This window comes from Heptranchias perlo, chromosome 30, assembly GCF_035084215.1.
Source record: "Heptranchias perlo isolate sHepPer1 chromosome 30, sHepPer1.hap1, whole genome shotgun sequence".
NCBI lineage: Eukaryota > Metazoa > Chordata > Chondrichthyes > Hexanchiformes > Hexanchidae > Heptranchias > Heptranchias perlo.
In genome coordinates this window covers 29,263,361-29,289,018 of record NC_090354.1, presented here as the reverse complement: position 1 = coordinate 29,289,018, position 25,658 = coordinate 29,263,361, and the positions used below count along the sequence as shown (strand labels likewise).

The 25,658-nt window shown below is 45.6% G+C and overlaps 1 protein-coding gene across 1 annotated transcript; it reads left to right on the top strand.

Moving 5' to 3' along the window:
* The first annotated feature begins 6,131 nt into the window (after nucleotides 1-6,131).
* LOC137300079 (nuclear factor 7, brain-like) lies at nucleotides 6,132-25,658 on the top strand. Its single transcript, XM_067969174.1, has 6 exons — nucleotides 6,132-6,644; nucleotides 12,264-12,359; nucleotides 17,488-17,721; nucleotides 19,691-19,713; nucleotides 19,801-19,922; nucleotides 25,138-25,658. Exons 1-6 carry the CDS (start codon nucleotides 6,132-6,134, stop codon nucleotides 25,656-25,658), a joined length of 1,509 nt encoding a protein of 502 aa, XP_067825275.1.

The window sequence follows — 25,658 nt, the reverse complement described above, 5'->3', positions numbered from 1 at the left end:
AGGCAACATGAGGAAACATTTTTTTACGCAGCGAGTTGTTGTGATCTGGAATGCACTGCCTGAAAGGGCGGTGGAAGCAGATTCAATAATAACTTTCAAAAAGGAATTGGATAAATACTTGAAGGGAAAATATTTACAGGGCTATGGGGAAAGAGCAATGGAGTGGGACTAATTGGATAGCTATTTCAAAGAGCCAGCACAGGCACGATGGGTGGAATGGCCTCCTCCTGTGTTGTACTACTATGATACTAAAGGTGAGACAGGCAAGAGAGGTTGTTCTGGGAGGCCTATGCCCAGGCTTCAGCCTGTTCTGATATCCCACAATATCAGCTTTCTGGAATACCGGGATATATCTTCCTGCCTAGACTGGTATACAGTGTCCCCCCACCTCCCCACAGTGTTCAGCAGCCTGCTGACGCTGACTGTCTAGGGCAGGGATGCCCAAACTATGGCCCATTGACCCCACGCACTGCAAGTCCAGGCAGCCTGGCCCATGAAGCCCAGTCCTACTTGTGCCTATTCCTTATTAACCGGTGTGTCCAGTCTGAATTTTATAGGCCTGGTTCCTACCGTCAGCCAACGTTCAAATATGTGGACTTTGTACAGAGCACCATGGCGCTGCCTCCACCATCTCAGCAGCTGAGATCAGCTCACAGCACGTCTCAGGGATCCAACCTGTTCTGAATGGCTCTGTACCAAACCAGGCAGTGATATCTGAGGATCTCAATGGTTCAGACCTACGTGAGACTTCCTCTCCTCTCTAGAGAAATTTGAAGTGAGGCAACCTCATGGGACAGATCAATGCTCCGTGAATCTTTTATAGAACAACCTCTTAATTCAGTTTGTGGATTATATTGTCTACTAAACGTATCTTAAACAGCTCCCATTTGAAGAACCATTTACTGCACAAACTGAATTACGTCTATAAATGTAATACTTGAGGCAGGCAGGAGACTGCAGTCATGAATCTCTTCAAAAGTCATTCTGTGCTGGGCGGCCTCTCCCAGCATCTCTCAGCTGCATCTTATCTATCGCTGAAGGATGGTAATGCTGCCCCTAATGGCAAGGAGTCGCATTGCAAGTTATAATAAATGGTTCCAGCCCTTCCCGCAGTCCTCTCAAAGTTCCCACACACAGAGGCCTCTATTTCAATGGCAACAATCCCTGTGTTCAACTTCCAGAGAAAAGTTATTTTTTTTTTAAAGTTATATTTTGATGGGGCTGGGATAATTGGTTATTTACACCCTTTTGATCTGTATTTTAACCCCTCTTTAGCCTGCAGCCGACAGGTCAAGCACACAGCCTGCTGAGAGGTGGCCACCACTGCCTCCTGTAGCTGGCCCCTGGGACTACCCGTGTATGACTCGCTCCTCCGAATCCCCCCACCTCCGGAGATATTGCAAATTCCCCTCCTCACCACTGCGCTCAATGCAACCCAGATCAGGAAACGCTAAGAAATGAAAGTCTCATATTCATATAGCACCTTTCATGACCTCAATACATCCCAAAACGCTTTAGCCAATGAAGTACTTTTGAAGTGTAGTAACTGTTGTAATGTAGGAAACGAGGCAGCCAATTTGCACAAAGCATGGTCCCACAAACTGCAATGAGATAAATGACCAGATAATCTGTGTTGATTGAGGGATAAATGTTGGCCAGGACACTGGGGAGATCTCCCCAACTCTTCTTCGAAAAAGTACAATGGGATCTCTTACGTCCACCTGAGAGGGCACCTCAGTTTAATGTCTCATCCAAAAAGCAGCACTCCTGACAGTGCAGCACTCCCTCAATACTGTACTGGAGTATCAACCTAGATTTTGTGCTCAAATCTCTGGAGCGGGACTTGAATCCACACCCTTCTGACTCGAGAGTGCTACCGACTGAGCCACGGCTGACATTATATTAAAATGAAGCTCCTGCTGGTTTCAGACGGGATCTTCCTGGCCCCAATTGCATCATGGCCAGAAATGTACACAACGGTAAAATGGGTAGAGATCCAGTGCTGATCTCCACCCAATATTCCAATTGGCTTTACTGTACTTATGCCTGAAAATTTGGAAAATATACCCTTTGTGTCTCCCTTACTCTGTCTCATCTCGCTTTTCTACGTTTGTTACATTTTGGAATTTGTTGACCATTTCTCCACAGAAAGGAATATGTCTCCTGGCCAGCCATCCATCGTCCACCCTCCATAAAATTGAGCTCATCCAAAGCTCTTCTGCCAGTATCCTAACTTGCACCAAGTCCCATTCACCCATTATCCCTGTGCTTGTTGACCTACATTGGTTACCAGTACAGCAAGGATTCTCATCCTTGTTTTCAAATCCCTCCATGGCCTCACCCCGCCCTATCTCTGTAACCTCCTCCAGCCCTACAACCCTCCGAGATCTCTGCGCTCCTCCAATTCTGGCCTCTTGCGCATCCCCGATTTTAATCGCTCCACCATTGGCGGCTATGCCTTCAACTTCCTAGGCCCTAAGCTCTGGAATTCCCTTCCTAAACCTCTCTACCTCTCTCTCCTCCTTTAAGATGCTCCTTAAAACCTACCTCTTTGACCAGGCTTTTGGTCACCTTTCCTATTATCTCCTTATGTGGCTTGGTGTCAAATTTTGTTTGATAATCGCTCCTGTGAAGCACCTTGGGATGTTTTACTATGTTAAAGGCGCTATATAAATGCAAGTTGTTGTTATTGTTGCTCTGCATGTTCACTCGCTGTGAAATTAAGCAGCTTAATGATTCACATCTGGCCTCATCTCACCAGATATTTTCAATGACTGCTTTCAAAAAGATTGAAGAGGCTTACGTGGGGGAATGTGCAAAAGTCACGAATATCCAGTTCAGATCATGAGGAGCTCCGACTGTTACACCCCTGGGTTAAGCTATTGTATAGGCTGACCTTAGGCAGTGTGAGTCTACTCCGGAACGTAAGGGACATGAGAACCACTTACAGGAATGACTGCGCCACTGAACTGGAGAGGGTCTTTCCTGCACACCCAACTTTGTAACGGTCTCACACTATCTTTGTATGCCTGACAAAGACTTTGGCCCTGAAATAACAGTGGGATATAATTAAAATAGTGAAGAGAGGAATTTCAGACAAAGACATGTTGGTCCGTTTGCATCTCTCTGTGGTGTAATCTGACAGCCTTTCTCTCTGGTTCTCTCAATCGATTTCTTTCACAAAACATAAAACAATGAAGACCGAAATAAAATGAGCTGGAAAGTGCCACCCAGGCTTTAAAAAATGGTGGAAATAATTCTCCAGATAGTTAGCGATTTTGATATTTATGTGCTTTGTGTTTAGGAACAGAAGTGATCCACTGAAACCCTCATTGTTTACATGGGCAGCAGGTAACAAGAACATTGTTTAATTGGAGATTAATGGTGAAACAGTTTTTTTTAAGCAGACCAGCTATTAAATACATCTCCAGAGGGAATAAATGTCTCTCTACAACTCAGATTAATGACGTGATTATGCTCCAGACTACAGTTCAACTAAATTTGTTTGTCTCCCTGTGAGTGTGACTGTATCACTCTGCCATTACCATCTCAGTACAGGCCTTTGTTTACAAAACCGTACCGTGTATAAAAGGGAACGTCTAAAATCCAACAACGAGCATTGAATCTGATGGTACACATTAATGAACCGGTATTAGTGCAAATGAAGCATTGGGGTTCATTTCTAAAGAAGAAGATTTCAAAAGCAGAGGCGTAATGTTGAACGTATCTAGAACCTTGGTTAGACCACACTGTGCACAGCTCTGGTCTCCATAGTACAAAAAGGATATAGAGGCACAGGAGAAAGTGCAAAAAAGATTTACAAGGATGATACCAGAACTGAGAGGAAACAACTATCAGGAAAGACTGAACAGACTGGGGCGCTTTTCTCTAGAAAAGAGGTGACCTGGCAGAAGTCTTTAAAATTATGAAGGGGTTTGATGGGGTAGATGTAGAGAAGATGTTTCCACTTGTGGGAGAGTCCAAAACTAGGGACCATAAATATAAGATAGTCACTAATAAATCCAATAAGGAATTCAGGAGAAACTTCTTTACTTGCTACCGCAAGGAGTAGTTGAGGCGAATAGCATAGATGCACAGATAAACACCGAGGGAGAAATGAATAGCAGGATCTGTTGATAGGGTGAGATGAAGTAGGGAGGGAGGAGGCTCGTGCGGAGCATAAACACCGGCACAGACCAAATGGTCTGTTTCTGTTCTGTGATATTTTATGTAATTCTATGTAATATTATGTAAAGTAATTGAAAACTTAATGGCAGTTGACAATAATTGCACTGCTCCAAGCATACAACGTGTTAAAAGATGCCCAGATGAAGGAAGTGAAATCCAGGTCAGTCATGTCTGTCTTTGGCTTGAAGTAAACTCCAGAATAAACTTATCGCTAAGAGATTTGGATACTGCCTGAAATTAACATGGTCAAAAGATTCCTCCCTCCCCGACTATCAATTTTATGCCATCTGATTGGTCTTTTGGATCACACTGACCAATCAGATTGTAGGAAAGCAGATGAACGAGCCAATAGCAGGTGAAGCTGACAAAATAGCTCTTTTTCTTGAATGACTCCATTTTCCCCCATCTTCTCTCTTCAGTGCACGAAAAAACCAACAATATAAATCAACCATGTGGAGCGACTGTCCCCCGACTCCGGCCCTTTTGGTTGTGCCTCCTCCATTAGTTCCAGCTCCACAATCCCAGTCCCCACCAGAAAGGTCTTTACAAAAAATTACAGACCACAGTGAGGCCTCAGCCCATTCATCATCAGCCTTCCCAATCAGCAAAACTTAACCTGACCCCTATCTCCTCATCCCTCTCACAGCAGCTCAATGCTGAACCCCAAGCCCCTCAGCCTCTCAGTTCTGCCCTGAACCCAGCCTGAACTGTAGCCCATTCCCCACCTCCTGTCTGAAGAGCAGCCTCAGCCCTCGAGTCTGAGGGAATAAAGTGAGGAGAAGCTCGGGACACTTCAACATCGGGTTAAACAAGACTCTCGGGGTGGTTCCTTTTAAAGATCATGATGTTCCAATCATTGGATTCAAGATTCAAACTCATTATCCTTAGATTTAGAACATAGAGTCTCAATGAGTCTTTAAAAACTATTTAATTAGAGAACACAAATAACACTGTGTACTTAAATAATTTAATGGATGTAAATATGAGCAAAGGAAAGAACGTGTGGAGTATTCATTATTTTTATTTCTTCTTTTCATTGGGGTTGAGAGAAAGAGTGGGGGTTAGGGAGTGGGAATTGACAGAAAGGGAACAAGGTCACAGTTAGGTCCAGAACTGGACAGAACAGAGGGCTGCTGTTCTCAGCCAAAGTTCCGGTCCCAATGTAAAATAGGGGGAGGTGCCAGTACTCAGGGCCGGGCAGTGTGGGGTATGACATGCTTGAGGGGGGTCGGGAAGGTCCATGAAATCAGCACAGGTGGAGGTGCTCCTTCACCCTGAAAACACTCCAGAACCAGAAAGATCAGCAATCAGCTCACCTGCTGGTCCTGACAGTGAGTGAGCTGCTGGAAACTATCACTCCCAGTCTGCAATGACTGCCCTGCTATCCCCACCAACTCCCGGTCCAGCAGGAGGCCTGGGGCCACGTTCCATTTTCAGGAGGGGTGCCTGGGCTTCCCACCATTTCCAAGAATCCCAATCCATACAAGGGAAAGAAAAACCCTCAAAAGGATTCCAGTGCACTGTCCTCATAAGGCCACAGTGAACAGAGGAAAGGTCAGGAAAGAGAGACTCTAATCAGGGAGGGAAAACGTCCTTCTATTTCCAAATCTTTTTTTTAAGCCGACATTACGCCAGTCAGCACAAGGAGGGCAGGTCACAGAGCGGGCTTGTGAGTGACGGGCCAGAGCCTAGCTATGGATTCCCGGGTCTGTGCAAACAGGAAGGAGTGACCCTGGAGCTTAAGAGTTAGTCAGTGTGGCTTGGAGCTGGCAAGAGGCAGACAATGGAGTTTATATAACCTCATCCATGTAATGAGACTGTCTCATGTTTTTCTTGTGAACACAGGGATAGCAGGTTTCTCCGTATGTTGGAACTGGGAGATTGGAAGCAGGAAGAGCGAGACAGCACCAAGCTGCTGAACTTAGCACAGATTAACTCCCATCATGTCTGTAGAAGACGACATCAGAAACCAATTCTCATGCTCGATATGTCTGGATACATTTAAAGATCCAGTCACCACAGAGTGTGAACATGACTTCTGCAGACCCTGTATAACAGAGTATTGGGACAGGGAGGAAACTTCTATCTGCCCATTGTGTCGACAGTACTCCTCGGGCACCTTGAGAACTAATCGCACACTGGCCTGTGTGGTCGAGATACTTCAGTCAAAGAAAGAGAACAGCTCAGAAGAAACCGAGTCCAGTGGAGACAATAATTTTGGATTCTTGCTTCTAGTCATCCTCATTTTTGTAATCGTGCTTCTTTGGTCGTTGAGCCCGGATGCCTCTACACTTGGGTTTTACCCCAAGGATTACGACATGTGTCCTCAGCACAAGGAGAAGCTCAAGCTCTTTTGTGAAGATGACCAAGAGTTAATTTGCCTCATCTGCAGGGATTCAAATAAGCACAAGAACCATCGAGTTTATCCCATCAATGAAGCTGCTCGATACTATAAGGTAACTTGGGAGGGTGGAATCGAGGGGCCGACTCGCTTTGAGCTGTAATAGGCAAATCAGGGCTATTAATACAGAGTCTATCAGAATGCTTATTACAGCCGTTCACAAATAAAGCCGCCTAGTGGTTACGGTACTGTACTAACAAGACAGAGATCACAAATTCAATTCCCACCATGGCAAGTTGTGAAACTGAATTCACAACTGGTCCTTTGTGGACTGGCACCAGATAACGATCATAAAATCTGCCGGATTGTTGTAAAAACCCAACTGGTTCACTGATGTCCTTCAGGGAAGGAAACCTGCCACGCCTACCTGGTCTGGCCTACATTTCCCACACTATGTCCCACACTATGGAGCTGCCTCTTCGTGCCTTCAGGCCAACTAGAGATGGGCAGTAAATAGGGCTTTGCCAATGTCGCCCATATCCCAAGAAATTTTTTTTTTTTTAAATAGAATCTTTGATAATACTAAATTATGGGGGTCACAGCACAAAGGCCCAACTAACTCCGAGAAACCTTTGACCCCAACTCCATGCCTACACAGAATCCAATGTCTTTTCAGTTATTCTGGAGCTTTTTCCTTCACTACCCTATCCTATTGTAATAATTGCTGTATTTATTCATTGGTTGTGGCCTTAGTGGTGGAATCAGGTGATTGAGTCATCGGAGCCACTTTGCTAACGACGGTCCATTCCAGCTCAGGGAATGACACCAATGAGCTGGGCAATGCTGTGAGGCAGTGGACTCACCACTGTAGCTCAAGTTGTAAGCTTTAATTCAACAATTATGAAGTGAAAGACTTCAAATAGTTCCTGGGCAAATAATGGGTTTATATTTTGAGAGTGGGTGCCTGTGACAACAACTCTGTCCAGGGGAGGTTTCAAGATGATGTACCTCTGGAGAAAGGGGAAGCTCACAAAATCCATTGAGTGCTAATGGGCCATCTATCATCATAATCAACCCTGATCATTCCTGCACATACCAAGTCACTGATGCCTTGTTTGCCAACTTCCCAGTGGACAGGACAGAGCAAGTGGAGAAGGCACCGAGTTTTACCGAGCTGGTAGGCTTTCCAAGCGTCCAGTCATCAGGACACCTCATGTCAACCCCAATGCATACATGATCAGGGAGAGGCACCCTTCATACACGATCAGGGAGAGACACCCCTTCATACACGATCAGGGAGAGGCACCCTTCATACACGATCAGGGAGAGACACCCCTTCATACATGATCAGGGAGAGACACCCCTTCATACACAATCAGGGAGAGACACCCCTTCATACACGATCAGGGAGAGACACCCCTTCATACACGATCAGGGAGAGGCACCCTTCATACACGATCAGGGAGAGACACCCCTTCATACATGATCAGGGAGAGACACCCCTTCATACACAATCAGGGAGAGACACCCCTTCATACATGATCAGGGAGAGACACCCCTTCATACACGATCAGGGAGAGGCACCCTTCATACATGATCAGGGAGAGACACCCCTTCATACATGATCAGGGTGAGACACCCCTTCATACATGATCAGGGAGAGCCACCCCTTCATACACAATCAGGGAGAGACACCCCTTCATACATGATCAGGGAGAGACACCCCTTCATACACAATCAGGGAGAGACACCCCTTCATACATGATCAGGGAGAGACACCCCTTCATACACAATCAGGGAGAGACACCCCTTCATACATGATCAGGGAGAGACACCCCTTCATACACAATCAGGGAGAGACACCCTTCATACATGATCAGGGAGAGACACCCCTTCATACATGATCAGGGAGAGACACCCCTTCATACACGATCAGGGAGAGACACCCCTTCATACACGATCAGGGAGAGACACCCCTTCATACATGATCAGGGAGAGACACCCCTTCATACATGATCAGGGTGAGACACCCCTTCATACATGATCAGGGAGAGACACCCCTTCATTAACGTGAAGCTGGTTTCATTTATTCAGAAAGGACCCATGTTGGGTTTTTCTGCAGATGTTTACAATGCCTGCGCTGTTTTGAATGAGCCGAGAGCACGGATTGTTCTTGGGAGACAAGGACTACCCTTTGCATCAGCGGCTCCTGACTCTGATTAGAAACCTCCACCCGAGTTATGGTGGAGCCCACCATTGGGACAATGATGCAGCTGTTCCGTTACCTGGACCGTGCAGCCTGGTGCTGCTCTCTAGTCCACCAGAGGTTTGTAAAATCAATACTGCCTGCTGCATTCAAAGAGGGATCAGCATGTCGCTGGATGCTGAAAGTAATGGGATGCAGGTCCAAACAAAGAGGGGCGAGGAGTGGGGGGGGTGAGGGGGGGGAGTGTGGGAGAAGGGAGGGAGAAGTGAAAGGGGGAGGGGAGAGGGGAGAGAGGAGAGGGGAAAAGGGAGAGATGGAGAGAGGGAGAGGAAAAGGGAACAGGGGAGAGGGGGAGAGAGGGAAGGGTGAGGGGAGAAGGGAGAGGGGAGAAGGGGGAAGGGAGAGGGGAAAGGAGGGAAGGGGAAGGGAGAGGGGAGAGGAGGGAAGGGGAAGGGAGAGGGGAGAAGGGGAAGCAAGAGAGGAGAAGGGAAAGGGGGAGGGAGAAGGGAGAAGGGAAAGGGGGAGGGGGAAGGGAGAAGGAGGGAAGGGAGAGAAAGAGGGAGAGAGGAGAAGGGAGAGGAAGGGGGAGAAGAGGGAAGGGATATGGAGGGGGAGGGGAGAAGGGAGAAGGGAAAGAGGAGAGAGGAGAGGGGAAAGGAGAGAAGCAAGAGGGGGAAGAGAGAGGGGGTGGGTGAGGGAGAGGAGGAGAGGGAGAGGGAGCAGACGAATGGGGAGGGAGAGGGGGCCAGGATGTTCAGGTTGCAGGACTGGCTGCTTCCAATGAACAATACCTATTGCCACCCAGCGTCCTTCAACAATTGATTGTATCTCACACAGTGCAGGCTCCATAAATCGCATGTTCATTGTACTCATGCTGACCTGTCTGGTTGCCAAGGGTAGCGGGGACTTATTGAATTCCCTCATCCCTAAACATCACTGAACAAAGCAGAAGATAAAGTTCTTGGACCAATAGAAACAGAATAGGAACGTGTGCTGGAACACTGGCTGCAATTCACCCCATCAAACAGTGTGTCACGTTCTGGGATTCAGTAAGTCCCTGTGTGACAGTGAGTGAGTAGAGGGGAGGACAGTCCTTCCCTTGAGCTTGGCAGAGCCTTACAGCCGGAATACGTACCTGACATAAACTCACTGGTGACAGTGTGATAAAAGTTATGGGGATCCTCAATAAGTTGTTCTCTCTTTCAGCTATCTCCCCTCCCTTACTGTATGTGGACCTCACATCCTCCAAAGAATCTGCAACCTCTCAGTTTCCTGTCCCTGCAGTGATTCTGCACCCTTTCAGACTCACACAATTCTAGCTGCTCTGTGCCCTTCATATTGCTCTCCAAGTCACTCCGGATGACAGTAATATCAGCACAACACATTCTCACGTGGCTCGGGTTCCGAATGAACTAATTAGACTTATTTATAAAAATGAAGTGTCAGACACACTGACAGCAGCATGAGTTTTGATCCAATAGCAGCAGTAAACCACACTCTGCCCAAACAGCAGTAAACATGGCGAAGCTGCTTTACCACCAGTTTGTAACTCTCTCCAGCTCAAGCTGGCGGTTCCTTTGCACCGGGGACATGCTGGGATCCTCAGGGCCCAGGATAGTCCCACTTGAATCATAGAATCATAGAAAGGTTACAGCACGGAAGGAGGCCATTCAGCCCTTTGAGTCCATGCCTGCTCTCTGCAACAGCAATCCAGCTAGTCCCACACCCCTGCCCTATCCCCGTAGCCCTGCAAATTTTTGCCTTTCAGGTACTTATCCAGTTCCCTTTTGAAGGCCACAATTAAATCTGCCTCCACCACCTCCTCTGGCAGTGCATTCCAGATCCTAACCACTCAATGTGTGAAAAAGTTTTCCCTCATGTCACCTTTGGTTCTTTTGCCAATCACCTTAAATCTATGTCCTCTGGTTCTTGACCCTTCCGCCAATGGGAACAGTTTCTCTCTATCAATTCTGTCCAGACCCTTCTTGATTTTGAATACCTCTATCAAATCTCCTCGCAACCGTCTCTGTTCTAAGGAGAACAACCCCAGCTTCTCCAGTCTATCCACGTAACTAAAGTCTCTCATCCCTGGAATCATTCTAGTAAGTCTTTTCTGCACCCTCTCTAAGGCCTTCACATCTTTCCTGGGCGGTGCTCAGAACTGGACACAATACTCCAGTTGTGGTCGAACCAGTGTTTTATAAAGGTTCATCATGACTTCCATACTTTTGTACTCTATGCCTCTATTTATAAAGCCCAGGATCCCATATGCTTTCTTAACCGCATTCTCAACCTGCCCTGCCACCTTCAAATATTTGTGCACATATACCCCCAGATCTCTGTTCCTGTACCCCTTTTAGAGTTGTGCCCTCCGGTTTATATTGCCTCTCCTCGTTCTTCATACCAAAATGTATCACTCTGCATTTTTCTGCATTAAACTTCATCTGCCACGTATCCGCCCATTTCACCAGCCTGTCTATATCCTCTTTGAAGTCTATCACTACTCTAACTTGCTTTGATTTTCCTGCCGTTCACAGCAATTCCAGGTAATGCAGATTGAATTTACAGCCCAAATGGCTCCTCTGAAAGATACAGTTCCACAATGAATGTTCATGCCTCCACAACAATATCTTCCTGGTCTAAACACACAAACAGCCTGGCATGAAGGACTAAAGCTCTCTCTCCCAAAACCTAGACAAAGTGGAGCGAGTCTTACCCTTTAAATTTATACAAAACGCAAATTACTCATTTCTATCTATTTACCCACAATGCTATTCCTGCTCTTATCTGCCTAAACACACAGTGAGATGATCAGGAATTTGTCACAGTCTTCCACACCCAAGTTCCCTTTGCTCATTGACTCAAAGGTCAGTAGTTTAGGCCCATCCTCTCCTGCTCATTTGCTCTTGCTGTGCAGCCTTTTCCTGCAGGCAGATGAATAGTGCTGAGATGTTGGAGAGCACAGAAGTTGACATCTATGTGTCTACCTTGCCCTGCAAGACGCATGTGAGTAATTGAAAATGCAGCATGCCCCTAGGTTTTCTTAGAAACTTGCCAGTTAGAGGGAGGAACGAGTAAAAACCTGAAGTAATTCAACTGCTCATAGTGTCTAGTGTCTATTGTTCAAGCACTAAAAATCCAATAGGGAATTCAGGAGAAACTTCTTTACCCAGAGAGTGGTTAGAATGCGGAATTCATTACCACAAGGAGTGGTTGAGGCGACTAACATAGATGCATTTAAGGGGAAGCTAGATAAACACATGGGAGAAAGGAATAGAAGGATATCCTGATAGGGTGAGATGAAGTAAGGTGGGAGGAGGCTCATGTGGTGCATAAACACCGGCATAGACCAGTTGGGCCGAATGGCCTGTTTCTGTGTTGTAATTTCTATGTAAGGAAAGATGGGGCCTTTCAATTCCCATTTATGTGGTCTTGATGTGGATTTGAGGGTCACCCATTTGTATTTTGCAAATTATTTTTCAGAGCGGTGAAAGTGTCACTAAGATGCGGATCATTTTTTTTTTGCAGAATGAACTAGCAACAACCCTGGAATCACTGAAAATGAAGCACGACAATCACCAAGTAAAAAAATCCAATTATGAGGAGAATCTGACTCAGTTGATGGTGCGTGAGTATTGAACATGGCTATGGCCTGGCCCATGACATCAGTAGCACGTAATACCAATCTCAGTCAGAAGCTAGGATGTTCCGCCTCTCTCCTAGGAGGTTGGCCCAACTCTTGCTCAGATCTTCTCAGACAGCAACAATGATCAATCAGATCCTTTGGCTCAGAGACGAGCATGTTTACGGTTCCCCACGCATTGTGATATTCCTTGCTGAGCTAATCTGCCTAGCAACGCTCCATCCTACAGTTTCTGAGCTGTTCTCCATATCCATTATATTTAATTGATCCTTATAAGCAACACACGTTGAGTGAGCACAGCAGGGTTAAACAGCAACTGCAACATACTGTCAGTGACACCATCAAAAAATATCAGTAATTTATTACCATATTAGGTGTCCCTGGGGAAATCAGTGAAGGTTCCTGCTCTTGACTACTAGCTAGTGACTCAGACTAGAGAATGTGGATGTTGGGTGAGTGGACAATAGGAGCTGGGTTCAATGCCTTGATCGAGTAGCCTGTCAATAGTTAAGGTTACATGTGAATGGATGGCCATGTGGGCCAGGTACTGGAGGGCTGCTTGTCCCATAGAACTGTATCCCACCCATGGAACTATATCCTACCATGAGTGTCGGACACTCGGCTCGGAGGCCAGGGACCGATGGCCACTCTCGACTGACATTGAAAGAAAAATAAAACAGACTTGCATTTATGTAGTGCCTTTCACGACCTCAGGATGTCCCAAAGCACTTTACTGCCATTTAGAATCATAGAAGTTTGCAACATGGAAACAGGCCCTTCGGCCCAACATGTCCATGTCGCCCAGTTTATACCACTAAGCTAGTCCCAATTGCCTGCACTTGGCCCATATCCCTCTATACCCACCTTACCTATGTAACTGTCCAAATGCTTTTTAAAAAACAAAATTGTACCCGCCTCTACTACTGCCTCTGGCAGCTCGTTCCAGACACTCACCACCCTTTGCGTGAAAAAAATGCCCCTCTGGACCCTTTTGTATCTCTCCCCTCTCACCTTAAATCTATGTCCCCTCGTTATAGACTCCCCTACATTTGGGAAAAGATTTTGACTATCTACCTTATCTATGCCCCTCATTATTTTATAGACTTCTATAAGATCACCCCTAAACCCTCCTACTCTCCAGGGAAAAAAGTCTCAGTCTATCCAACCTCTCCCTATAAGTCAAACCATCAAGTCCCGGTAGCATCCCAGTAAATCTTTTCTGCACTCTTTCTAGTTTAATAATATCCTTTCTATAATAGGGTGACCAGAACTGTACACAGTATTCCAAGTGTGGCCTTACTAATGTCTTGTACAACTTCAACAAGACATCCCAACTCCTGTATTCAATGTTCTGACCAATGAAACCAAGCATGCTGAATGCCTTCTTCACCACCCTATCCACCTGTGACTCCACTTTCAAGGAGCTATGAACCTGTACTCTTAGATTTCTTTGTTCTATAACTCTCCCCAACGCCCTACCATTAACGGAGTAGGTCCTGGTCCGATTCGATCTACCAAAATGCATCACCTCACATTTATCTAAATTAAACTCCATCTGCCATTCATCGGCCCACTGGCCCAATTTATCAAGATCCCATTGCAATCCTAGATAACCTTCTTCACTGTCCACAATGCCACCAATCTTGGTGTCATCTGCAAACTTACTAACCATGCCTCCTAAATTCTCATCCAAATCATTAATAAAAATAACAAATAAGTACTTCTGAAGTGTAGTCACTGTTGTAATGTAGGAAATGCGGCAGCAATGTGATAATGAGCAGATAATCTGTATTAGTGATGTTGGTTGAGGGATAAATATTGGCCAGGACACCGGGGAGAACTCCTCTGCTCTTCTTCGAAATAATGCCATGGGATCTTTTCCGTCCACCTGGGAGGGGGCGTCGGTTTATCATCTCATCTGAAAGACGGCACCTCCGACAGTGCAGCACTCCCTCACTGCACTGGAGTGTCAGCCTGGATTTTGTGCTCTTGTGAGACTTGAACCCACAACCTTCTGACTCTGAGGTGAGAGGGCTACCCACCAAGTCACAGCTGACATCCTTACCCGCGTAAACCAGTTTTCCTCCACAATTCCAGCGAAGGTGGTGCAGAGTGGGAGCAGCTCTGATTAAATTCCCGGCCATAGTGTTTCAAGGGGCTATGGGTTGAATTTTGTGTTGATCTGACTCTAGAATGTGACTGAAAATTGCTGCGTTGAATTTTTTTTAATAGTCTCAATGGTTTGAGTGAACTTCACAATTACCTTCTGATGGTGCAAAAATCAAGTCAATTACAATATGTAACAACTACTTTTAATATTTAATATATAATGCAGAGTAATTTATTATTGGTTTCAAATGCTGAATCTCACTACACTGCAAAATACTGGAAATGCTGCGAAAGTGTCAAGATTGAAAATTTCCTGGATGTCATACCCCAGACCAGTAAAAAATAAATATTGCACCATCAAAACTTTCTAAATACACCATTAAAACCACCACTTTTCAATTTCTACCACCATAATACGACTGATTGGATATAAGTCACATGTATACGTCTCACTGGATTTTTTTTTTGTTTTTTAAATTCATTCTCGGGATGTAGGCGACACCAGCAAATCCGACATTTATTAACGACAATCCAATAGCTTCATGGTCACTGACACCAGCTTTTTATTTCCAGGTTTTTAAAAACTGAATTCAAATTCTCAAGTTGCCATGGTGGGATTTGAACTCTCGTTCTCAGGGTTACTGGTCCAGTAACAGAACCACTGCCCTACCGTACTCCTGAATGTCATACACGAGGCCATTGGATTTCAGTTTTCACAGAAAGCCAATCTGATCCCAAAATAGTAGTAAAAATCCTATAATCCAATGTAGTAAAAAAATCAATTAACTTAGTCAAGTCTCCTGAAGCAGTGACCTTGGTCATAGGCCTTTGTTCAGAACTGTTTTCCAGTTGCAGGTAGTTGGGTTTTTTTTTGAGTTACCAACTTTTTTTGAAGCTGTATGTCGGCTTTTCCAGGTTTTGTGGGGCTTGCCTGTACGTCCAATGTTTGTTTTGCTGTCAATAAACATTAATTGAACAAATCACTGTCTCCACACAGTGAGACTCAGAGCTAAACAGAACTGGGCTTTGGCATCGGTGCATCATTTCATCATTTTAAGGCGGTCCAATGAACAGGCTGGAACTCCTTTCTAGAAAATAGAAGAGTGAGGGGTGACCTGATAGAGGTCTTTAAAACTATGAAGGTGTTCAATAGGGTAGACTTAGAGATGATGTTTCCACTTAAGGGGGAGTCCAAAACTAGGAGCCATAAATATAAAATAGTCACTAATAAGAACATAAGAAATAGGAGCAAGAGTAGGCCATATGGCCTCTCGAGCCTGCTCTGCAATTCAATACGATCATGGCTGATCTTTGACCTCAACTCCACCTTCCCGCCCGATCCCCGTATCCCTTGATTCCCCTAGAGTCCAAGAATCAATCTATCTCAGCCTTGAATACACTCAACGACTCACCATCCACAGCCCCCTGGGGTAGAGAATTCCAAAGATTCACAACCCAATGCATGAAGAAATGCCTCCTCATCTCAGTCTTAAATGGCTGACCCCTTATCCTGAGACTATGCCCCCTAGTTCTAGACTCTCCAGCCAGGGGAAACAATCTCTCAGCATCTACCCTGTCAAGCCCCCTCAGAATCTTATATGTTTCAATGAGATCGCCTCTCATTCTTCTAAACTCCAGAGAGTATAGGCCCATTCTACTCAATCTCTCCTCACAGGACAACCCTCTCATAACTCTAGTGAACCTTTGTTGCACCGCCTCTAAGGCAAGTATATCCTTCCTTAGATAAGGAAACCAAACTCCAGGTGAGGTCTCACCAAAGCCCTGTACAATTGTGGTAAGATTTCCTTACTCTTGTATTCCAACCCCCTTGCAATAAAGGCCAACATGCCATTTGCCTTCCTAATTGCTTGCTATACCTGCATGCTAACTTTTTGTGTTTCTTGTACGAAGACACCCAAATCTCTCTGAAAACCAACATTTAATAGCTTCTCACCATTTAAAAAATATTCTGTTTTTCTATTCTTCCTACCAAAGTGAATAACCTCACAGTTCCCTACATTATACTCCATCTGCCACCTTCATGCCAAACTCACTTAACCTATCCCTTTGCAGACTCTTTGTGTCCTCCTCACAGCTTACTTTCCCACCTAGCTTTGTATCGTCAGCAAACTTGGATACATTACACTCGGTCTCTTCATCTAAGTCATTAATGTAGATCCTAAATAGCTAAGGCCCAAGCACTGATCCTTGCGGCACCCCACTAGTTACAGCCTGCCAAACTGAAAATCACCTATTTACCCTTACTCTCTGTTTTATGTCCGTTAACCAATCCTCTATCCATGCTAATGTATTACCCCCAACCGCATGAGCCCTTATCTTGCATGTGTCACCTTATCGAATGCCTTTTGAAAATCCAAATATACTACATCTACTGGTTCCCCTTTATCTACCCTGCTGTTTACATCCTCAAAAAACTCTAATAAATTTGTCAAACATGATTTCCCTTTCATAAAACCATGTTGACTCTGCCTAATCATATTATGATTTTCTAAGTTCCCTGTTACCACTTCCTTAATAATGGATTCCTAATCATATAATGATTTTCTAAGTCCAATAAAGAATTGAGGAGACATTTCTTTACCCAGAGAGTGGTTAAAATGTGGAACTCGCTACCACAAGGAGTAGTTGAGGCGACTAGCAGAGATGCATTTAAGGGGAAGCTAGATAAGTACATGAGGGAGAAAGTAATAGAAGGATATATAGATAGGGTTAGATGAAGTAGGGTGGGAAGAGGCTCATGTGGAGCATAAACACCGGCACAGACCAGCTGGGCCGAATGGCCTGTTTCGATGCTGTAAATTCTATATAAATCGAAAACCAGACCCAAACTGGGTGGGAGGCAACCTTAACCCAGCTGTAGAATTTTATACCAGAAGTTGTGGTGTCTCTTTTCTCCTTCTGTCCTGCTCTCTCACTCTTACCCTCCTTCCTCCTCCACCTTGCCATTTCAACGCTGTGTGTTGTGGTCACTGTCTCTAGGATGAGGTATCATTGACAGAGCAGCGCATTGGGAGGGTCTTTGTGCGTCTTCACGAGTTCCTGAGAATGGAAGAAGAGAATATTATGCAGGAACTCCACAATGACGCCTGGCAACGCTTCACGGTGCTGGAGGAAATCATTATGCAGCTGACCTTCGAATCCACTTCATTATCAGATACCATTCAAGCAGTCAGTGAGGACCTTATTCAAGAAGATGCCATACTCTTCCTAATGGTTAAGTATTTTACAGCCTAGTCACGCACATCGGCAGCAATCCATTCCCCACCCCTGCCCCCATTACCGTCAACTCCTTGAGTTGCATTGTAAATTGGCGGGTGTTAAAACCTGTTGTGAGAAACAGGACACCGGCTTACGCTTGTGATCGTCACTTTTCCAAATTCAGTCACAGTGTCAGGGAAGTGACATAGGGAAGTTGGGTTTATCGCCACACGAGGAGTGCGGGTGGAAGAAATTTACTAACAAGGCATATCTCACACGCCTCAAGCATCCAGCGCCAAACAATACTGGAGAGGATAGGAGGAAGGTCATGTGCCCTGTTACACCCAGCCCTTGGCCAGGGGGCATGTGGTGGTTGTGTGGAATGTTCCGTTCACCACCACTGACATCACTCACCTGGAGAGACCAATTTTATTTTATAACAGTATTTTATACTCAGTCGATTAGTTGCTATTTATAAACCTCTTGAATTCACAGCCACAGCTAAGTGTAGGCAAGTGAGAGGTTCTGAACCCAGCACCAGTCCGTGGTGAGCCCGGCACCAGTCCGTGGTGAGCCCGGCACCAGTCCGTGGTGAGCCCGGCACCATTCCGTGGTGAGCCCGGCACCAGTCCGTGGTGAGCCCGGCACCAATCTGACACATAGTCAATGCCAAGTTTTGGGGATTTAAAAAAAAATATTAACACTTCTGGGCCAATACGAATTCTTCCACATTCTGCTAAATGAAACTAGATGTCATGAGGGACGAACCCGATAGAGTTTCACAGTGAAACCACCACTTGAGTCTCACTAACCAGCTCAGTGAATCCGTCCAATGCATGTTTGACATTAATAAGTTCACTACCAACCATTTTCTGGTGGACATGAATCTACAGCACAAGAAAAATTGGTATTGAATGGGCAATCTCACTAGGAGAGGCCACAAAGATGTATCACTTGGGTACATGCACAAAACACTATAGGGGGCACTATCCTCTCAGTGCTGAGGTACATTGAAACCCAGGCTGTGTTTGATGGGACAGTGTAGAGGGAGCTTTACTCTGTATCTAACCCTTGCTGTACCTGCCCTGGGAGTGTTTGATGGGACAGTGTAGAGGGAGCTTTACTCTGTATCTAACCCGTGCTGTACCTGCCCTGGGAGTGTTTGATGGGACGGTGTAGAGGGAGCTTTACTCTGTATCTAACCCTTGCTGTACCTGCCCTGGGAGTGTTTGATGGGACGGTGTAGAGGGAGCTTTACTCTGTATCTAACCCTTGCTGTACCTGCCCTGGGAGTGTTTGATGGGACAGTGTAGAGGGAGCTTTACTCTGTATCTAACCCGTGCTGTACCTGCCCTGGGAGTGTTTGATGGGACAGTGTAGAGGGAGCTTTACTCTGTATCTAACCCTTGCTGTACCTGCCCTGGGAGTGTTTGATGGGACAGTGTAGAGGGAGCTTTACTCTGTATCTAACCCGTGCTGTACCTGCCCTGGGAGTGTTTGATGGGACGGTGTAGAGGGAGCTTTACTCTGTATCTAACCCTTGCTGTACCTGCCCTGGGAGTGTTTGATGGGACAGTGTAGAGGGAGCTTTACTCTGTATCTAACCCGTGCTGTACCTGCCGTGGGAGTGTTTGATGGGACGGTGTAGAGGGAGCTTTACTCTGTATCTAAGCCGTGCTGTAATCTGGGAATGTTTGATGCTGATGTTGAATGGAATCAGGAAAGTGTTCCATTTTACTGCACTAAATCTCCCCCCACCAAAATAAGGTCAGTAATTAGTATTTTCTCAGTGCTAGTTGAAAAAAAGTTTCTGTGGAATCAGTGAAAAGCCTCACCAGGGGAGGGTGGGATTTTAAAAAAATACATAAAACAAAGTGAAGCTGAAAATTCTGTTTGGTTGAAAGAGGCCGGCGAACTTCAGCTATTCACACCTTCCTCTTGTGATGATGAACATATTAATATTAATGTGTGTTTTTTTTTCCAGAAGCTGAAAACTACACAAGAAAGGTAACTCCATTTTTACACTGGCTATCCGTTTGTTTGGACTTGTCCCATTTGTCGATCTAATATTTAACTTTTAAATCCTTTTTCTAGAGTTAAAATGACTATTTCTGATCCCAAGGATGTGTCAGTAAAGATAGACAGTGCCAAGTACAAATTCCTAATGATGTACAATTCCTGGAAAAAAATGGTCAATGAAATCGGTTTTAATATAGGTGAGAAAATGATTTATAACAAAGCAATTAGATTGTTACTGATGGTCCTCAGAGCACGATGTTCAGAAACTCCTTCCCTTCACCCCACCCCCACCCACCCAGTTTTTGCGTAGTATATTTGTACAGTGCTCAGCTCCACTCACAATTCCTCAGACTGAAGCAGTCCATGCCCACATTCAGCTAACCCTAACCCTGGGCAACATCCAGGCTTGGGCTGATAAGTGGCAAGTAACGTTCGCACCACACAAGTGCCAGGCAATAACCATCTCCAACAAGAGAGAATCTAACCACCTCCCCTTGACATTCAATGGCATTACCATCGCCGAATCCCCCACCATCAACATCCTGGGGATTGCCATTACCCCAGAAACTCTACTGAACCAGGCACATAAATACTGTGGCTACCAGAGCAGGTCAGAGGCTGGGTATTCTGCGATGATTGGCTCACCCCGTAATTCCCCAAAGCCTCTCCAACATCCACACGGCACAAGTCAGGAGTGTAATGGAATACTCTCCACTTGCCTGGATGAGTGCAGCTCCAACAACACTCAAGAAGCTCAACACCATCCAGGACAAAGCAACCCATTTTATCGGCACCCCATCCGATCGGCACCCCATCCACCACCTCAAACATCCTCTCCCTCCTCCACAGGCGCACTGTGGCTGCAGTGTGTATCATCTACAGGATGCACTGCAGCAACTCGCCAAGGCTTCTTCGACAGCACCTCCCAAACCCGCGACCCCCACCACCTAGAAGGACAGGGGCAGCGGGTATGTGGGAACAACATCACCTGCACGTTCCCCTCCAAATCACACACCATCCTGACTTCGACATATATCGCCGTTCCTTCATCGTCGCTGGGTCAAAAGCCTGGAACTCCCTACCTAACAGCACTGTGAGAGAACCTTCACCACACGGACTGCAGCGGTTCAAGAAGGAGGCTCACTGTCACCGCCTGGGCAGTAATCTGGCAGAACGGACTGCCCATCCATTATAGAATCCACTCAATGGGGGAAAAATTACTCCTCCAAGTCTCAAACTGTCTGAACTTAGCACTTGCAAACTGTGGTCCCCATTATCCCATCAGGGATGCTCAAGACACCAGAATTGGAGGAGTGCAGAGATCTTGGAGGGTTGCAGGGCTGGAGGAGGTTGCAGAGATATGGAGGGGCGAGGCCATGAAGGGATTTGAACACAAGGGGCTTGCTGGAAAAATCCAGGTGTATGGTATAAGAAGTGATGTAGCAGCATGGATAGAAAGCTAGTTGACAGACAGGAACAAAGGGTGTTGCTTGGACTGGAGAAAGGTTGGAAGTGGTGTACCCAGGAGTCTGTGTTGTTCTCGGTATTTATAGATGACTTGGACTTGGGTACAGGGAACACAATCTCAAAATTTGCTGTTGACACAAAAGGGGGAGATTTGTCTAACAATGAGGCAGACTGTAAAGGACATTGGGAAGACACAGACAAGTTAGCAGCATGGCAGACAAGTGGCAGATCTAATTCAATATGGCTATGTATGAGGTTATACATTTGGGGGGGGGAGGTGGAGAGGAAAAACCAGGAACAGAAGTATGCGCCTAATGGAGAGACACTGAAGGGAATGAATAAACAGAGACACCTAGGTATTCAAATACACATCTCCTGAAAGTGAGTGTGCAGGTGGATAAAGTCATAAAAAAGTCAATAGAATTTTGGGTTTATAATTAGGAGCATAGAGTACAAGAGTAAAGACATATTGATGAATTTATACAAAACATTGGTACGGCCACAGTTAGAGTACATTCTGCAGGATTGGCCACCCCATTATAGAAAGGATGTTAAAGCCATAGAGAGCGTACAGCATAGATTCACCAAGACGATACTTGGAATAGGAAACTATAGTTATGAGGACTTGAGATACTGGGACTATTTCCAATGGAGCAGAGAAGGCTAAGAAAAGATTTAATCGAGGTTTTTAAAATTATGAAGAGTTTTGATAGAGTGAACAGGGAAATGCTATTTCCTCTGGTCAGGGAGTCAGTGAGGGGTTATCAGATTAACATTGTTACTAAAAGAGTGAGGAGAGAAATTAGGAGAAATTTCTTTACATAGAGAGTTGTTGGAGCAGGGAATGCTTTGCCACAGGGAGTGGTTGAGGCAGAGACCATTGCATCTTTTAACGGAAAGTTGGATAAATATTTGGAGCAGAGAAAGCTACAAGGCTATGGGGAGAGAACAAGGCAGTCGGATTAGTCTCGGATTGCTCCAGAGAAGAGCCACTATAGACACAATGGGCCAAATGGCCTTTTTCTGTGCTGTGAACCTCTATGGTTCTATTATTCCTTGTGCTGTCTTACATATCCGTACTGCTTTGTCCAAGTTAAGGTCTTGTTCTCTCAGAAGCCTTTCTCTTAGAGAATGTATCTAGTATTTCACAAATTATTCTGTCCTTTATTTGTGATCATTAGTTCAGCAACTATAATGGTCTTATTGCAAGTCCTTAGTTCAGTCACATACTGAGCAATGGTTTCTCTCCTTTTCCATGCACATGAAAAATCTGTGCCTTTCATGCATCACATTTTGTTCAAGATTAAGACATGGCTCAAATTTATTCATTATTATAGCTAAAGCAGATTCGCTCCTTCCTCAAGGTTGAAGCTATTATAAATATTTAGTGTTTCTTAGCCCAGTAACATGTTTTTTTTTATTCATTCATGGGATGTGGGCGTTGCTGGCGAGGCCGGCATTTATTGCCCATCCGTAATTGCCTTTGAGAAGGTGGTGGTGAGCCGCCTTCTTGAACCGCTGCAATCCGTGTGGTGATGGTTCTCCCACAGTGCTGTGAGGAAGGGAGTTCCAGGATTTTAACCCAGCGACGATGAAGGAACGGCGATATATTTCCAAGTCACGATGGTGTGTGACTTGGAGGGGAATGTCCAGGTGGTGTTGTTCCCATGTGCCTGCTGCCCTTGTCCTTCTCGGTGGTAGAGGTCGTGGGTGTGGGAGGTGCTGTCGAAGAAGCCTTGGCGAGTTGCTGCGGTGCATCCTGTGGATGGTACACATTGCAGCCACTGTGCGCTGGTGGTGAAGGGAGTGAATGTTTAGGGTGGTGGATGGGGTGCCAATCAAGCGGGCTGCTTTGTCCTGGATGGTGTCGAGCTTCTTGAGTGTTGTTGGAGCTGCACTCATCCAGGCAAATGGAGAGTGTTCCATCACACTCCTGACTTGTGCCTTGTAGGGTGGAAAGGCTTTGGGGAGTCAGGAGGTGAGTCACTTGCCGCAGAATACCCAGCCTCTGACCTGCTCTCGTAGCCACAGTATTTATATGGCTGGTCCAGTTAAGTTTCTGGTCAATGGTGACCCCCAGGATGTTGATGGTGGGGGATTCGGCGATGGTAATGCCGTTGAATGTCAAGGGGAGGTGGTTAGACTCTCTCTTGTTGGAGATGGTCATTGCCTGGCACTTATCTGGTGCGAATGTTACTTGCCACTTATCAGCCCAAGCCTGGATGTTGTCCAGGTCTTGCTGCATGCGGGCTCGGACTGCTTCATTATCTGAGGGGTTGCGAATGGAACTGAACACTGTGCAATCATCAGTGAACATCCTCATTTCTGAACTTATGATGGAGGGAAGGTCATTGATGAAGCAGCTGAAGATGGTTGGGCCTAGGACACTGCCCTGAGGAACTCCTGCAGCAATGTCCTGGGGCTGAGATGAATGGCCTCCAACAACCACTACCATCTTCCTTTGTGCTAGGTATGACTCCAGCCAATGGAGAGTTTTCCCCCTGATTCCCATTGATTTCAATTTTACTGGGGCTCCTTGGTGCCACACTAGGTCAAATGCTGCCTTGATGTCAAGGGCAGTCACTCTCACCTCACCTCTGGAATTCAGCTCTTTTGTCCATGTTTGGACCAAGGCTGTAATGAGGTCTGGAGCCGAGTGGTCCTGGCGGAACCCAAACTGAGCATCGGTGAGCAGGTTATCGGTGAGTAAGTGCCAGTTGATAGCACTGTCGATGACACCTTCCATCACTTTGCTGATGATTGAGAGTAGACTGATGGGGCGGTAATTGGTCGGATTGGATTTGTTCTGCTTTTTGTGGACAGGACATACCTGGGCAATTTTCCACATTGTCGGGTAGATGCCAGTGTTGTATTACTGGAACTGTAGGAAATGGACAGTTTCATCTGACAATGGTGATCAGCTTTGATACCCTCCACGTTGGTGGGTCCTTAATCTCAACGGTAGTGGAGCAGGGGAAGAAGTTGCTGAATAGCATTCTCACAAGGACAGGAGCGAAAGCCAATCTGAGTAGCTCTCAACCACTTTCCACTGGCCGATTTAAATCACTGTTGGTAAAGGCATAGTTGCTTTACCTGGCCAGAAAAGCAGAGGTAAATGCAAGGCCAATGAAATCAGCAAAGGGAGGAAAATACATCTCTTTTAAAAATAGTAACAGGAAAGCAAATGTTAAGAAATTTCTGAGAGTGACACTAGTGGGTGAGTTATCATATGGAATCAAGTTGACAATGATTTGTATTTAATGTAAAGACACAGTGTATATCTTGTGCTGTCTAGGTTTTTCAGAGCTCCGTAATAATCTAGATTAAGAGGTGGATGAATCCTACAAAATCAAACTTCTTAAATTGGACAAATTCCCAAATCTTAATGAGGATGAGGGGGCAGACATATGAGGAGAGGTTGAGTAGATTGGGACTCTACTCTTTGGAGTTCAGAAGAATGAGAGGCGATCTTATTGAAACATATAAGATTGTGAAGGGGCTTGATCGGGTGGATGCGGTAAGGATGTTCCCAAGGATGGGTGAAACTAGAACGAGGGGGCATAATCTTAGAATAAGGGGCTGCTCTTTCAAAACTGAGATGAGGAGAAACTTCTTCACTCAGAGGGTGGTAGGTCTGTGGAATTTGCTGCCCCAGGAAGCTGTGGAAGCTACATCATTAAATAAATTTAAAACAGAAATAGACAGTTTCCTAGAAGTAAAGGGAATTAGGGGTTACGGGGAGCGGGCAGGAAATTGGACATGATTTTAGATTTGAGGTTAGGATCAGATCAGCCATGATCTTATTGAATGGCGGAGCAGGCTCGAGGGGCCGATTGGCCTACTCCTGCTCCTATTTCTTATGTTCTTATGTTCTTATGTTAATTCAATAAGTGAGCTAATGTCTCACTTTTCATTGTGTCTGTTCTGTGTTCCATTCATCTACAGTGCCAGTGAGTCTAGATCCTGAGACCGCACACTGGAACCTCCTCATCTTCAACAACATGAGCAGCGTCACGTACAGCCACAGTCTGAAGAAACCGCCTGCAAGTGCCTCACGATTCAGTGCCCATCCCTTTGTTCTGGCCAAGCAAGGTTTCTCGTCAGGAATACACTACTGGGAAATCTTTGTGGGATGTAAGGCTGACTGGATCATTGGGGTGACCAAACAGTCTGTGAAACGCAAGACACCAATCTTGCTATCACCTCAAGATGGGTTGTGGACATTGGAGAAAAGAAGCAAGTACTACTTGGCAAACTCTGTGCCTCATGTGCTCATCTTTTCGGGGTTAAAGCCCAGAAAAATTGGAGTTTACCTCGACTACGAAGGCGGGCAGGTGTCCTTTTACAATGCCGACCACATGAACCTCATGTACACGTTCAAAGACACGTTCACAGAGACACTGTATCCCTTGTTCAGCCCAAGTATTAGTTTCACACCACTGAGAATACTCCATGTAAATCCTTGA